The sequence below is a fragment of the Stegodyphus dumicola genome, chromosome 8 (genome assembly GCF_044657685.1).
Source record: "Stegodyphus dumicola isolate Sdum_Otavi_A_Nest chromosome 8, ASM4465768v1".
Taxonomy (NCBI): domain Eukaryota; kingdom Metazoa; phylum Arthropoda; class Arachnida; order Araneae; family Eresidae; genus Stegodyphus; species Stegodyphus dumicola.
This window is the reverse complement of record NC_140775.1, coordinates 104,883,107-104,896,964: the sequence shown is the minus strand read 5'-3', so window position 1 is coordinate 104,896,964 and position 13,858 is coordinate 104,883,107. Positions and strand designations below refer to the sequence as shown.

At 31.8% G+C, this 13,858-nt stretch overlaps 1 protein-coding gene across 4 annotated transcripts in view; it reads left to right on the top strand.

Annotated features, from left to right (window-relative positions):
* Positions 1–13,858, top strand: part of JMJD5 (Jumonji domain containing 5) — a 59,286-nt gene that overhangs the window by 27,879 nt on the left and 17,549 nt on the right. For 3 of the 4 annotated variants that reach the window (XM_035358598.2, XM_035358600.2, XM_085822220.1), the window contains 2 exons: positions 5,408–5,543; positions 8,592–8,639. In XM_035358598.2, coding sequence (XP_035214489.1) covers positions 5,408–5,543; positions 8,592–8,639 — 184 coding nt within the window. The remainder of the gene's footprint in view (positions 1–5,407; positions 5,544–8,591; positions 8,640–13,858) is intronic. The other variant, XM_035358599.2, reaches the window with a different exon arrangement.

Below are 13,858 nucleotides of genomic sequence, written 5' to 3'. Positions count from 1 at the left end.
TCGTGTAAAGGAGGTCATGGGAATTTAGTTTCCGTGAAAAAAAGGAAGTTTGAAATCTCACCACCAGGGGAGAAATGGCGCTGTATGCAATATTGTTAAATGAAATATGGGTCGGAATCTAACTTAACCTTTTGTTACACGGGTTTAATATGTTGTATACCCTTAAGAAACTTTGAAGTAGGCAAATTACCATTTAAAGGCGTTAAATTCGATAAATGTCGAGTGCGCCATCCCTGTAAGTGAGAAATTCGTCCGTGAAAACCACGAATTAGCGATTAGAAAATGTGAGATCGCAAATCACTCTCACAAGTGCGTACAATCTGGAAATCGTTTTCTTACAGATCGCTAATTTGTAATTTTTGAAGCCTGAATTCGGCCCTAAAACATGAAGATTCAAAACGCTTTTAATCGATTTGTGTGAAAGAAATCCCTCATGTTATCTACCTAGTTCCATTGCATTCTCCTACTGCATTCGATTGCATAGCAGTCATTCCACACCGTCTGGTTTCATAACTGAACCATTTTTCTCTGTAAAGAAGTCGACAGCTGGATCACTGTGATTGCACCTCGCTTAGAGTCAATGTTAAAATGTTTTCTGATACACGGACTGCACTAACGTGGCATTTTAGATACTAGGATTTTTATGCAGGGTTGGGCCGCACCTCAAATGTATCGCACAGTTACTTAGGCACCATTTCACGAATGAACGTCTTATAGGCCGACACTTCCCCTCTTCCCACCAGACCTCATCCTCCGTGACTTTTGGCTATGGGGTTATCTCAAAAGCACTGTTTATGGTGATAATCTAAACAATTTGGCAGAAATGAAAAATGTGATACACTGACATGTCCATAACATTCCTTCTGATATGCTAAGAGCTGCTGTTGAGAATGCAGTAACAGGATTTATCTTGCTTTCGGAAAATGCTGGACGCTACATTGAACATGCTTTGTAGCACGTTTCGGAAAATATTAAACACATTTTAAACAGATGTTTTCGTGTCTTATTTCATTTAACAATATTGTATACAGCGCCATTTTCCACCTGGTGGTGAGTTTTTGAATTCTTTTTTTTTTTTTCCGCGGATAATAAATTCCCATAACCTCCTTTACACGAGTCCCAAGTTTGATAACATTTGGTTTGGTAGTTTTCCTTTTATGACCATTTCAAATTGAAACTTTAATTATAACCACCATGCAAAAAAGCTTTAAAAGATTAAAGATTTTAGAGCTTTAAATGATTGACAGTTTGGTTCAAGTCCCAGCTTTAAAAATATATAGATAAATATAATCTTTTATATTAATCCTCTTAGAAAGAATGTTTTAAGAAGCTAATTTTTCTCTCGAAAAGCTAATTTTTCTTTCTTATAGATTGTATAAAAAATCATGATCTTTAATATGATTTAGATTGTTTCAGCCGATATAAAAATCGGGTCACTCGGTGGTGCAGAATAAACCCTGCTGGACTGTTTTATTTCTTTGTCATTTAGCAAAAATCTTTTAATTAAAATATTTATCCTTTGGACTTTCCTTTAAACTTTATTTATAGTTAAAATGACTAGAAAATGAAAAGCTGTCTTTAGCTGAAACGCAATTCATATAATTGATATTTTAAAAAATTGACAAGAATGCAAAAGTTATGGAAGTCTAGCAGTCGAAAAATCTTAATTTTCTTGTGTGAGCACTGAAAATAACTGTAGAAGGAAAGAAGAAAATTAGGGAGAAAAGTAAACAAAAATTTGCAGGGAAATTTGGCTGTCAGACATACCAAGATGTTTCAAAAAGTTGGACGCTTTCGAATATACTTTCAGGATACTTGAAAGAATTTAGGTGTTCAAAGAGAAAACACTGGGACGTGTACACCAGCAAATACCATCAATTGAGCTTGTGTTAACAGAAAAGGCAAAAACGATATCATTACAGATTAAAGTGAAGAGCGACTGGTTTTAAACTATATGGTTGTGTAAATTACGTTATAGAACATCATATGGTATCATAAATGGAGAATCCCATGATTTTCTCAGTCGAATTATTTGAAGATTCAGGAGTTTATCCAGTGATGTATGTGGATGTCACCTAAAGATGTTTTTTTTTTTTTTTTTTCTCCTCCTAATGAAACAGCAGCCGAGCGGTAAAGTCGCTGAAAACTGGTAGTTCGTTCCGAGGTTCGAATCCCGCGAATGGGCTGGGTGCATGGGCGTTTTCGTGGATTTCCCCATGTGTAACGTGTATGCGAGCCAGTTTCCCTTAGAAAGTCCTCCACAAAGGCAACCCTCCCCTTAGGCAGATAGCTGTAGTGTGCTTTGTCATAATTAAATAAATCAAAACCTTTTGATGAAACCAGTCTTTCCTTTCATCTCATACCTTCAAAATGTTTAGCCTCTAAAGACTGATAAAGTCTCTGATGAAATACTTCGTGAAGAACTTTCTGAGAGAAACCAGCTGTCATACCCAGTACACATGAGAAAATCCACGAAAACGCCCATACAACCAGCCCGTTTACCGGGGTTCGAACCCTGGAGTGAACTACCAGTGTTCAGCGACTTTATCGCTCGGCCGTTTGTGAGCCTTTATGAAATGGAAGGTGATAACTTTATTTAAAATGATTGTCAGAAATACCAAAATGTTTCGAAAAGTTGGATACTTTTTAATATACTTTCAGAATGCTTAAAGAAAAAGAGAAGAAAAATAAGTTTTTTTCGTAAAGTTTAGTATTTGTATTTTATTTAAATTTAAAACTTTTCAATCTTATGATATTTGAATCTTGCAATTTCAAAAATAAAATATTTGACTAAAATATGAATAGCATTTTAAGAAACCAAATGTAGGATAAAATTGTGTAAAGCAATGGGCACAATGATAAAACTCTTTATCTTTAAGCAATCTTTAAGCAAGTCATCCTAAGTTAAAATGTTGGTTATACATCTCTCTTATTTATATATATCTTTTCTGAATGGAACATTGAAAGGCGTGTAAAACTGTGCTTTACTGTATTTTCTCTTTTAATATAGTATGCAGTTTTCAAACGCATCGCAGTCTGGGATACAAAGTATTCTTTCGAAAGAAACGCAGTTCAAATAAATAAAATCAAATTCTGGAAAATTGATATTAATAAATATATTTAAAATGCTCAGTTCGAAGGAATAAATAGAAAATTTTAAAACAATGATCTGAAGAGACAATGCAACACAAACAATTAAAATAAAAGTATAAAAATTTTAAAATTACCTAAAATAATAACTATGACGAAAAATATATGTAAAGAAAACTATTTGAAAAAAAATAAACGCTGCACCTTTATTTACGCAGTTCGAATAGGTAAATAGAAATTTTTAAAACAGTTATTCAAAAAAAGAAAAAAAAAAACGTGCAATTAAAATGACGTTCGAAAAAGAAAAAATTATTTAAAATAATAAGTTATAATTAAAAATATAATATAAAGAATATTATTTGGTAAAAAAGTACGATGGTGAATTTTTTTCCTCTCACGGGAAAGGAAACTAGGTTGCCATATATTAAGAAGTTCGCCAAGTGAAGTATCCTTGGCGCAAACTGACAAAGAAGTTCCAACATAAATTTGTGAATTTCTCCGTAAATTTCGCTGTAAATTTTACAAAATTTCATATTTAGGCGTAATTTGAGTCGTAGAATCGAAATATGTAAAAAAATTGGTATGTTATTTCAGAAAAATCCGATTTTGTGTCAAAATACTGATGTTAGAATAGTGATATATATAAATCTAATATATATCCTAAGTCGCGCTTTCGAGACATGAAGAACGCAATTTGAATTTTGTCAATGGGCCCAGTAGATCGGGAGATATAGGACTGTCCCCTTTTTTTTTAGCAGTGTACATTATCTGCCATGTTTAATCATATACACATTATCATACATCATTGAAACAGTTGGAATAAATATTAGCTTTTATAATATTTGTGTGCTTAGCTGTAATATTATACTTTCTAAACTTCAAATGGGGTCTTATTTGAAAATCTTTTTTTGGACAGAAAAATGGTTCATAAACTAGAACTTGAAGAGTAAAATTCAATGTCGTATAAAATAAGGAACATACTGTCTTTTGAAAAGAATTACAATGCATTAGGTCACAAAAAACTCAGTTGTATAACTGGTTTTTGTTACAAAATATTACATATTCATGCTATGTAACTATCATCAAGCAGTTTATTGAAAAGAAGCTTGTGGTTGTGCTTAACTTGTGCTTCCTTTTCCTGATTTGGCATCTGGCAGACTAGTTTTTGTTCTCTAAAATGAAAACTTATATTAAAGGGGACATTATTCTGAAAGCATCTAAAAATTAAGAGATGTGTGATAATGGAATTAAAGAGTATTAAGTAGTTCACTTTGAGGAAGTCATTCTAATACAAGTAGCATTATATGAAATGTATTTAGAACACTAAATAATGGTAAAGTTGTTTTCTTCAGTTTCAGCTTCTTATGTTGTCCAAATTTTGTATATAAGCTCTATATTTTGATAATGAAATTTTACAGTAAGATGGTCAAGCACTATGTTTATTTCTTGGGTTCACTGCAAAAGTCTTTTTATGAAATATTTTTATAAGACAGCATATATTTACATTGTACTTTTTTGCAATGAAACCAAGAAAAATTCGTTGCATTTATTTGTTAATGCAGGGAGTCAAATCTTAAATGAAATTATAGATATTAACAGAAAATTCAGCTTATAAGAGTTAGGGAAGAACTGTACAGCTAAAATTACATATTTCAGAATGGGAATAATATGTTTAATTTTTGTTTAAATAATTTTATTGAATTCACAGATAAAATTACTATTTGCAATTTGCTGACATTATTTCTAGTTTTTAGGTTCATTTTGCCGCCCAACTGAGATAGTGGTTAGTGATGCTGAATACCATGCCAAAGGGTTCAGATTCAAATCCCAGAAAAGGTATGGATGTTTGTAAATGTAAAATTCTGTGTGGCATGGGGGTATTCTAAACAGGTAATGAGCTGAAAGTCCTCTCGAGATGTTGGTGGTAGGGAAAGAGGGGTCGGAGACCCTTGGACCCGTCTCCTCTCAGTGCTCTCCATCAAGACTGGGGGGCAGAACTGAGAAAAGTCGTACTGTCACACGTATGATGCTCATTTCTTTTGCCAATGACAGGTGCATTTTTGCTGTCCTTGCCATAATGTATTTTGTGGTCAGTTCAAATGCCTTGTTCTGATGTTTTTGTTCTCAGTTCATTTTGGCTTGTTCTGATGGTACTGTCAGACAAGTAAGATAAGGCACAACAACACAACAGGTTCATTTTTTATCAAAAAAATTATTAACCTAAATGTGTAATTATACAGCACACAATTTTTTGTTATATATAATTTTTTAGAGATATTAAGTGAAAAATAAAATGCTTTTATTTTTGTTTTTGTAGCGTTGAATGTATTTTAAACAAAGCAGGCTATAGAACAGTACCTATTGAAATTGGTTCTAAATATACTGATGATAACTGGACTCAGAAATTGATGACTGTAGAAGATTTTGTTGAAAGTTATATTTGGAATAAATCGGTGAGGCTTACACATGCAGTATTAAATCTCTCTCTCTCTCTTTTTTTTTCCAAATTTTGATGAATGTAAGAAAATTTTCAGTCATACTGTATTATAATTTATCTTTTCTATGTCACATTTGTCCTAGCTCTCTTGTACATGTAAAAAAATTAGTTAGACTGTGGGAATAGTAATTTCAGATGCCACAAATAAAAAAAAATTGTGCATATTGGTAAACAGAAAATGAAACGATCTATTAAGAAAAAACTCAAATGAGGATAAAGCAATTAGAAGTAAATTTGCAAGAAAAAGCTAATGATTCAGCTAGAAATTATGAGAAAAGTAGTAGCTTATTTATAACTGCTAATTTATTTGAAAATACAGCAGCTGAGCATTAAATTTTAGAAAAACAATAATCTTTCAAATTTGTTATATAATAAAGTTGAAGTTGTATGTATGAATATTTAAAAATATATAAAACACCTGCTGCATATGTGAAGCTTTTTCAGTTAATATCTGACAAACTTTCTGAATCATTTATTTTTCTAAGTTGCATTGTGTAATTTCCAAATACTTACGATTTATTGGGGCATATTTGAGATTAAAATACTATGTGTCTTGCGCATATATTTTATATGATAATAATCTTATTTTAGATGTTAGCATAAAAAAAAGGAGAAGCAAGATGTAACGAGTTTATACTTAAATCAGATTTTTTATTTCAATTTCCATATGAATTCTTATGGAATCAATGACCAAATAAATCATTATTATTTGAAATTTAGCCTGGATTAGAACTAGAAAATTATGGTTATTAATTTCACTTCAGTGACTGCTGAGAAAAAAAAAATGACAAATTTTAATTTATTCATTGCAGTAGATTGATTTTTGTCTTGTGACTTTTTTATGACAATAATTTGATGGCAAATTCTTGTTTAGCAAAAAGAAAAATATATAAAAAATCTGCTAATGAAATTTCTTGTACACTTCTCTATATCTGAAATATAAATTTTGTTTGTAATTTGAAAGGAAATTTGCTCCACTTTTCACTAAACATTACATTGAAGCCAAAATGACCATGGTTAAGATAAGTAAGATGTCCATGGTTATTTTCTTTATGCACCACATTAAAAGTTATTTTTAGCTTTGAAATTTATTTGAAGTAATAATTTAATTTGAAATATTTTTGTATATTCTATATGATTAAATTTGATAGTTGAAATGCAGTTTTGTAATGAAACAAAAATATTTTTCAGTTGCTTAATTCTTTAGTGCTTATTCAATGTAGCAAATTTTATTGCAGCATCGTGTACTTGAACAATTAATAAAAACAAATTTTTAAGTAATATTGTATATCATACTTACTCACATATTTTCTCGCTTTTACTAATTTTACTTCTTGAAGAATCAGTGTATAAAACTTACAAGGTATGCCATTTCTAAAGGGAAAAGAGGGAAGAACTTAGCAACACATAGCAATAATGCCATGTATTTCAATTAAGTCAGTTTCAATTATTATCTTTACTCTATTCATTTTATTTCTTCACTGTTTATTCATAATAAAAACATAAAGTACTTATGTGCTGTTAAAACAAGTGCTTCTTGGAATGGGATTCAGTCATTTTACATTGAATTACTGAAGTTCTTGAATCTCATTTGTGAGGCAAAATTTATATTACTTTGGTTCATTGTAACAAATTTAAAAATGTCATCACACAAAAGTAGTCCATTTTTATGAAGGTATTATAATTTATTTCATCTCTTATTAATGATTTAATCAGAAAAAAAGTAAATACAGTCAAAAGTCGTTAATCCGGACTCGTCGGGACTTCGGCGATTCCGGATTATCGATTTTTCCGGAATAGAGATCATCAGTTTAAATCTCGTAAGATGGCATGCAGAAATTGTAAAATTAAAAATATGAAACTGTAATTTATGAAATAAAGAACAATTATGATCTAAAGGGTATCAAAATTTACAAAAAAAAGCTTAATATTTATTTGTTTACTTTATTAAACATTTCTTTCAATGTAAGTTATTTAAGTTGCTTCGTTTTATGTGATAATACTTTCTCTTTAATTCTATAAACAGACATAATTTCTTGTTCAGTTACAAAGTTCCGCTGTTCAAGTCCCATAATTGCTGTGCCCAGAATACTGACTAACTTGTCAATTGAAATTTTTTCATTTTCACTAACCTCTCTGTCACCTTCTTCATGTCTTTATCCATTTTTTGCAGCAATTCCACTTTTTGTTTGATGGACATTCGTTTTGTAGATCCTTTGGGAGCTCCAGCATTGGAAATTCTATTTGACATAATCAAAAGTTCAAGTTTACTTTTATAAAATTGCTCTTACAGTGTGCAAAAAATAATAAGCCACATCCAATTCGAAGATTAAGGAACAACGCAATCATCAACATTAACTGAAATAGATAATTAGATAATTTTAGCTTATACCATCCGTTATACATTAAACGCGCACGCAAAGACGTATTCTGTGCTTGCGCACACGCATATGCGCAGTCGTAAAGGTCTTACGCGCACGCGTAAACGCCTATGTGCATGTGTCAAAGCGGCGCATGCGCAGAAAGTTTTTAACTTTGAGATCATTCCGGATTATGGGTGTCCGAATTAACGACTTTTGACTGTACTTTATATCATAATAATAATAATATCTTATTTCATAACAATGTCCTGACATAAAATTACCACTGCTGTAGCTTCATGTCCTCAATTTATTTTTATAATGTGCCTGCACTTTTTATATTGGCTATATTGCTTTCGTGGCACACACTCAAAAAGCTTCGTAAATGTATACCATTAAAGTGGACATCATTATAAAAACACTGTATTATGGAAGATTTGATTTTCTGAATTGGGTCGGGAGAATTAAAATTATGAGAACTAATTTTAATTTACTCACTAAAAATCATGGGGAAGAAAAGTAAGGAGAAGCACTGAAGTATATGTGGTATGTATTTGTGTGATGAAAGGCTATGTTAAAATTTTACTAATAATTATATGATTATGTTAACCATTTTAATTTATTCTTCTATGTATATTTTTCAGTGCCAGAAGGAGATTGGTTACTTGGCTCAGCATAATATATTTGATCAAGTATGTTTATCAATGCAAAGTATACATGAAATGTAATTTCTCATACATTATTTGTTTTGTGCAGCCAGGGCAACAGGAATGAGACAAATTTTGGAATATAAAGTGGTTGGTTTATTTTAGCATTCATCTCACAAGCGTTCTCCTCGTACCTTGAGCAGAAGCCCTACTTATACATATGTGTGCGTCACGAGGCTCCTCCAATCAGCGATATTAATTGAAATCACGAGGTGACGCTATCTTCTCATCAGGAGTGTTCTTAAGTACTTTATGTAATATGACAGATTTATGAGTTTGGCGATTTGGCGGGCGCCAACAGGTTAATATATTTTATACTAAAGAAAGGATTTCGCCAAAATTTAGGAACAGGGATGCAATTTAGGTAGAGAATCGCCAACACATTATTAAGCAATATTAATAGAATTTAATTTAATCAATTGATTTAAAAATATCATTACAGATTATCCCCCCCATCTGAAAAGGCTTGCAGTCGCGGCTGTCGACCCAAGACAGTCCAGATAGTGAGAGCAGAAAATTTAGTTATTAGGAAATGAAGTGAGTAGGAAAACTGATTGGATTTATCTCAAGGCACACAAAATGTTTACATAAAATATGACATAAAATATTTGAATATAATTAATACAGTATATAAAATATAATAAATGATTAATGAAATTATAATATAGTAACTAAGTGCAGAACAAATAAAGCAGTAATAACATATTGCTGGTTAGCTACGCGGCAATAGAAAATAGTAATATAACTGAATTTGTAAGTTTATATCTTAGGGCATGCCATTCACAGTTTGTGTATGAGTCCGTACAATCATTAGAGTTGTCATTCAGGCTCATCTTCAGTCTTTTACTGGTCTTTGGAGATCTCCGGATCATTTAATTAGCGCTAGAATTATGGATTAGCATTGGCACTGAAAACATTTGAGTTTTTATGTCACGATACTAGAGCTCTTATACTCTTGTTGAAAATACATATTTTGCTAGGTTTTTAACATATTTTGTCACTCTATTTTTCTCTTATTAATGATAACAAAACAAAATTTAACTTCCAACATCCATACCAGTTTTTGTACACGATGCTGCAGAAACATAAAATGAAATTCAGAAGTTTCAACAACTGAAATTTAACTTTTTCAACTGTTGCTACAATTTATAACACAAACATAGGAAAACATGAGCTCCAGGAAATGTGAGGGTATAGTACTCTACTTGTAGTGTAGCCTCAATTGAGTGTTTCCCACACGGAAAGTGCATTGAACCTGAAACTCAAGTTTGAAGGAGCCCAGTAAAAGAAAAGAGCAGACAAACTTGTCAGACACTGAGAGATAAATCAACTATTAAGGGGGACAACAGGATGAAAACTAAAAGAAGGGTTATGGATAGTTTATTGATTTATAAATTTTGATTTATTCATGATGTAATTTAAAGTTCTCGGGTGGATAATAGAACCTTAACTTTGACGCATGTACAATCTCGGTTTCTTCGTGTGAAAATTTTCCCTGTCGATTTCATAATTAACTTCAGATAATTTATTCATAATCTGATAAGGACCTGAATAGGGTGAAGTCAATTTTCTAGTATTTGGGTATTCGAATTCCTCGTAAAGAACAAAATCTCCAGGTTGAAATTTAGATTCTACAAATCTGATGTCATATCTAGTTTTATTCTTTCGGTGGTATTCGATAGTTCTTTTCTTTGCTAAAGCCCTTGCTTCATTTAAGGAAGGGTATTTATTTTGATCAATTGGAGATTCAAAAGGGAGGTTACCAAATAGTAAGTATGCTGGGGTGAACTTAGTTACCGTATGAGGGGAGTTGTTATATTCGATAACAACTTGCTCTAGCACTTTAGTCCACGGTACTTTTTTAGAAGAAGAATTTACTTTACATTTTAGTCGACTTACTATTGATTGATTTACTCTTTCTACTTTACCATTTGTCTGGGGATGGTGAGATGAAGTTAAAAGTTGTTTAATATTATGCTTTTTAAGAATTTTTTTTAATCTAGAGGAAATGAAGGCTGCATTCCTGTCACTCAGAAATTTTCGGGGACTTGTATTTGAAATATTTGTTTTAGACAATTGGCATAGGTTTCTGAAGTTACACTTTTAGAGGGAAAAGCCCAGACATATCTTGTTGCATGGTCAATAACTATATGTAAATATTTTTTTGTAGAATTATAATAATTAAATCCTCCCACAGTGTCAATAGAGAGACATTCGAAAGGTTTGTCGGTTGGGGGTACGTCTTGCATAAGACCAAATTTTTTCTGTTTTTTCTTTTTATTAAGTTGACAAGTATGACAATATTTAACAAAATTTCCGATATCTTCGCTAATATTGAGGGGTGATTAAGTTAAGCATAATTTGAAATACCGGGTGACCAAAATTTTCATGGGTTTTATTCAACAATTTTAATCTTAAAGATTTAGGTACTACAATTTTATAAAAATTCTTTTTCTTAATTACAATCATATCATTTATCCCTTGGTAATTTTTTCCGTAGACATTATCAGTTTTTTGTTGTTGGATTATTTCATTTTTATCAAGTAAATGTACATAATGTTGGAGGTGCTGTGAAACAGGATGTCTAGAAAGCATGTCAGCTTCAATATTGGTAGAGCCCTTCTGATACTTTACTTCATAATTGAACATACTTAGTTTGAGTGACCAACGGAAGAGTCTACCTTTTAAATTTTTAACATTTTTGAGCCAAACGAGGGCCGCATGGTCCGTATGTATAACAAATTTTTGTCCATGCAGATAGTAATAGAATTTGTCTAGGGCATCTACTATGGCCAAACATTCTAACTCAGTAATCGTATAATTTTTCTCATAATTTCTTAAAGTTCAGGAATGATATGATACAGGGTGAAGGACATCATTTTCATCTGGTTGTTTCAAAACAGCTCCAACAGCAGTTTGAAAAGCGTCAACAAAAATATGACATGGCCTACTGGAATCATACAATTGTAAAACAGGTTTGGAAATCAGTATTCTTTTCATTTCGTCGAAAGCTTTTTGACATTGGTCATCCCAATCCCACTTGACATCTTTTTTCAAGAGTCTGTTTAATGGAGCTCTAATAGTTGCATAATTCTGAATGAATCTATGATACACATTCACACTTCAAAAAACTCTTTGTAACTCTTTGGTGTTACTGGGGTTTTTAAGTTTCTTAATAACTTCTATATTATGGTTATCGGGAATTATTCTACCATTTTTTATTTCATAGCCAAGAAATGTGATCTGATCTCTGGCGAACACACACTTGTTTCGATTCAATTTAATATGCTCCTCTTTAAACACCTCAAATAAAATTTTTAAATGTTCTTTCTCAGAGGAAGAGTAAACGATTATATCATCAAAGTAACTGCAAGCGAAATTAATTTTATTTTTTGTTAATATTCGTCTAATTGTTCTGTTAAAAATTTCAGGAGCATTTTTGAAACCAAAAGGGAGTCTTAACCATTCGAATAATCCAAAATTCGTGCAAAAAGCTAATTTCTCAGTATCTGCAGGGTGAATCGGGATATGCCAGAAACCAGATCTCAAATCAATTGTAGAAAATACTTTTGCTTTATTTAATTTGTCTAACAAAGTGTCAATGCGAGGAAGAGGGTTTGCATCTGTTTTAGCCAGGGAATTCAATTTCGATAATCTATGCACAATCTAGTTTTCTTACCTTCCTCACGTTTAAGTACTAAAGTCACGGGGGACGAATATGGGCTACAACTTTCTTTAATTATACCTGCTTGTAATAATTCATCAATTTGGGTCTTAATTTCCTCTTCTTCCATAGGGGTTGCTCTATAAGGTCTTAATGACACAGGCAAATCAGAATTTAAATTAATTCGTTGAGGTTCAATATTAATTTTTCCTACATCATACTTATTTTTAGAAAACACAGATGAATAATCATTTAACAATTTTTCCAAGTTATACTCGTTGTTATCGACAGTATTAGAAACAGCATTTTTCACATAAATGTTAGACTGAGAAACTAATTCCTTTGGATTTGTAGTCCGAGATTTACAGGTTGGAAAATTTCTTACATCATCACCATTATTAACACATGGATAAACATTTGTTGTACCACCTTGAAGTTGGAGGTGTAGAGATATGGGTCGGCTGTCAAAATGGCAGTCATCATTAAGTACAATAGCTCTCTGTTTAATTTTTAAATTAATCCATCTCACAAGCGTTCTCCTCGTACCTTGAGCAGAAACCCTACTTATACATATGTGTGCGTCACGAGGCTCCTCCAATCAGCGATATTAATTGAAATCATGAGGTGACGCTATCTTCTCATCAGGAGTGTTCTTAAGTACTTTATGTAATATGACAGATTTATGAGTTTGGCGATTTGGCGGGCGCCAACAGGTTAATATATTTTATACTAAAGAAAGGATTTCGCCAAAATTTAGGAACAGGGATGCAATTTAGGTAGAGAATCGCCAACACATTATTAAGCAATATTAATAGAATTTAATTTAAGCAATTGATTTAAAAATATCATTACATACATATATGTAAGATAAAAAATATGTAAATCAGCTTTAATGATTTAATTTAGTAATAACCTTTTAATTCCTCTTTTTTAATTTGGTTATTTCCTCTTTATCCTAAAAATAATAACAACGTTTCTGGACTGCATCATTTCTAGATTAATCTATGCCACAAAGCTTGCATAACGCTGATGGCATAGTAGCCTAAACTCTGAGAAATGAAACCTTTGTAAGGTAAACCGAAACCTTCCTCTTTGCTGAGCTGCCGTATTTAATAAATGCACACTTTGCTTGTATCTCTGTTGCTGCTTGGATGCCATTTCATTTTGCTGTGCTCTCGTGTTAAAAAATGTAAGTATTCTGAAAATAAGCGCAATTAGAATGCCAAGTGAATTGGGGCCTCAAATGTGAATTTAAATAAAAATGAAATTCAATCTGCCTTGACTGCCAAGGTTCCTATTCATTATGGATTAGCATTCTACGTAATAAGAATTCTTCCTCCTCAATATGCCATCTACATGCTTTGCCATACAACATTGCTACATCATTTTCTCTTTTTTGTCACACATACACATGCATATATGCATTTAATTTATACGCTTTTGCACATCATCTTTAGTCCGAAAGAGCTTTAGTCTCAAAACACCATTTTGCATCGTTTCACTTTTTATTGGAGTTTGTTACCACTTGGGAAAACATTAG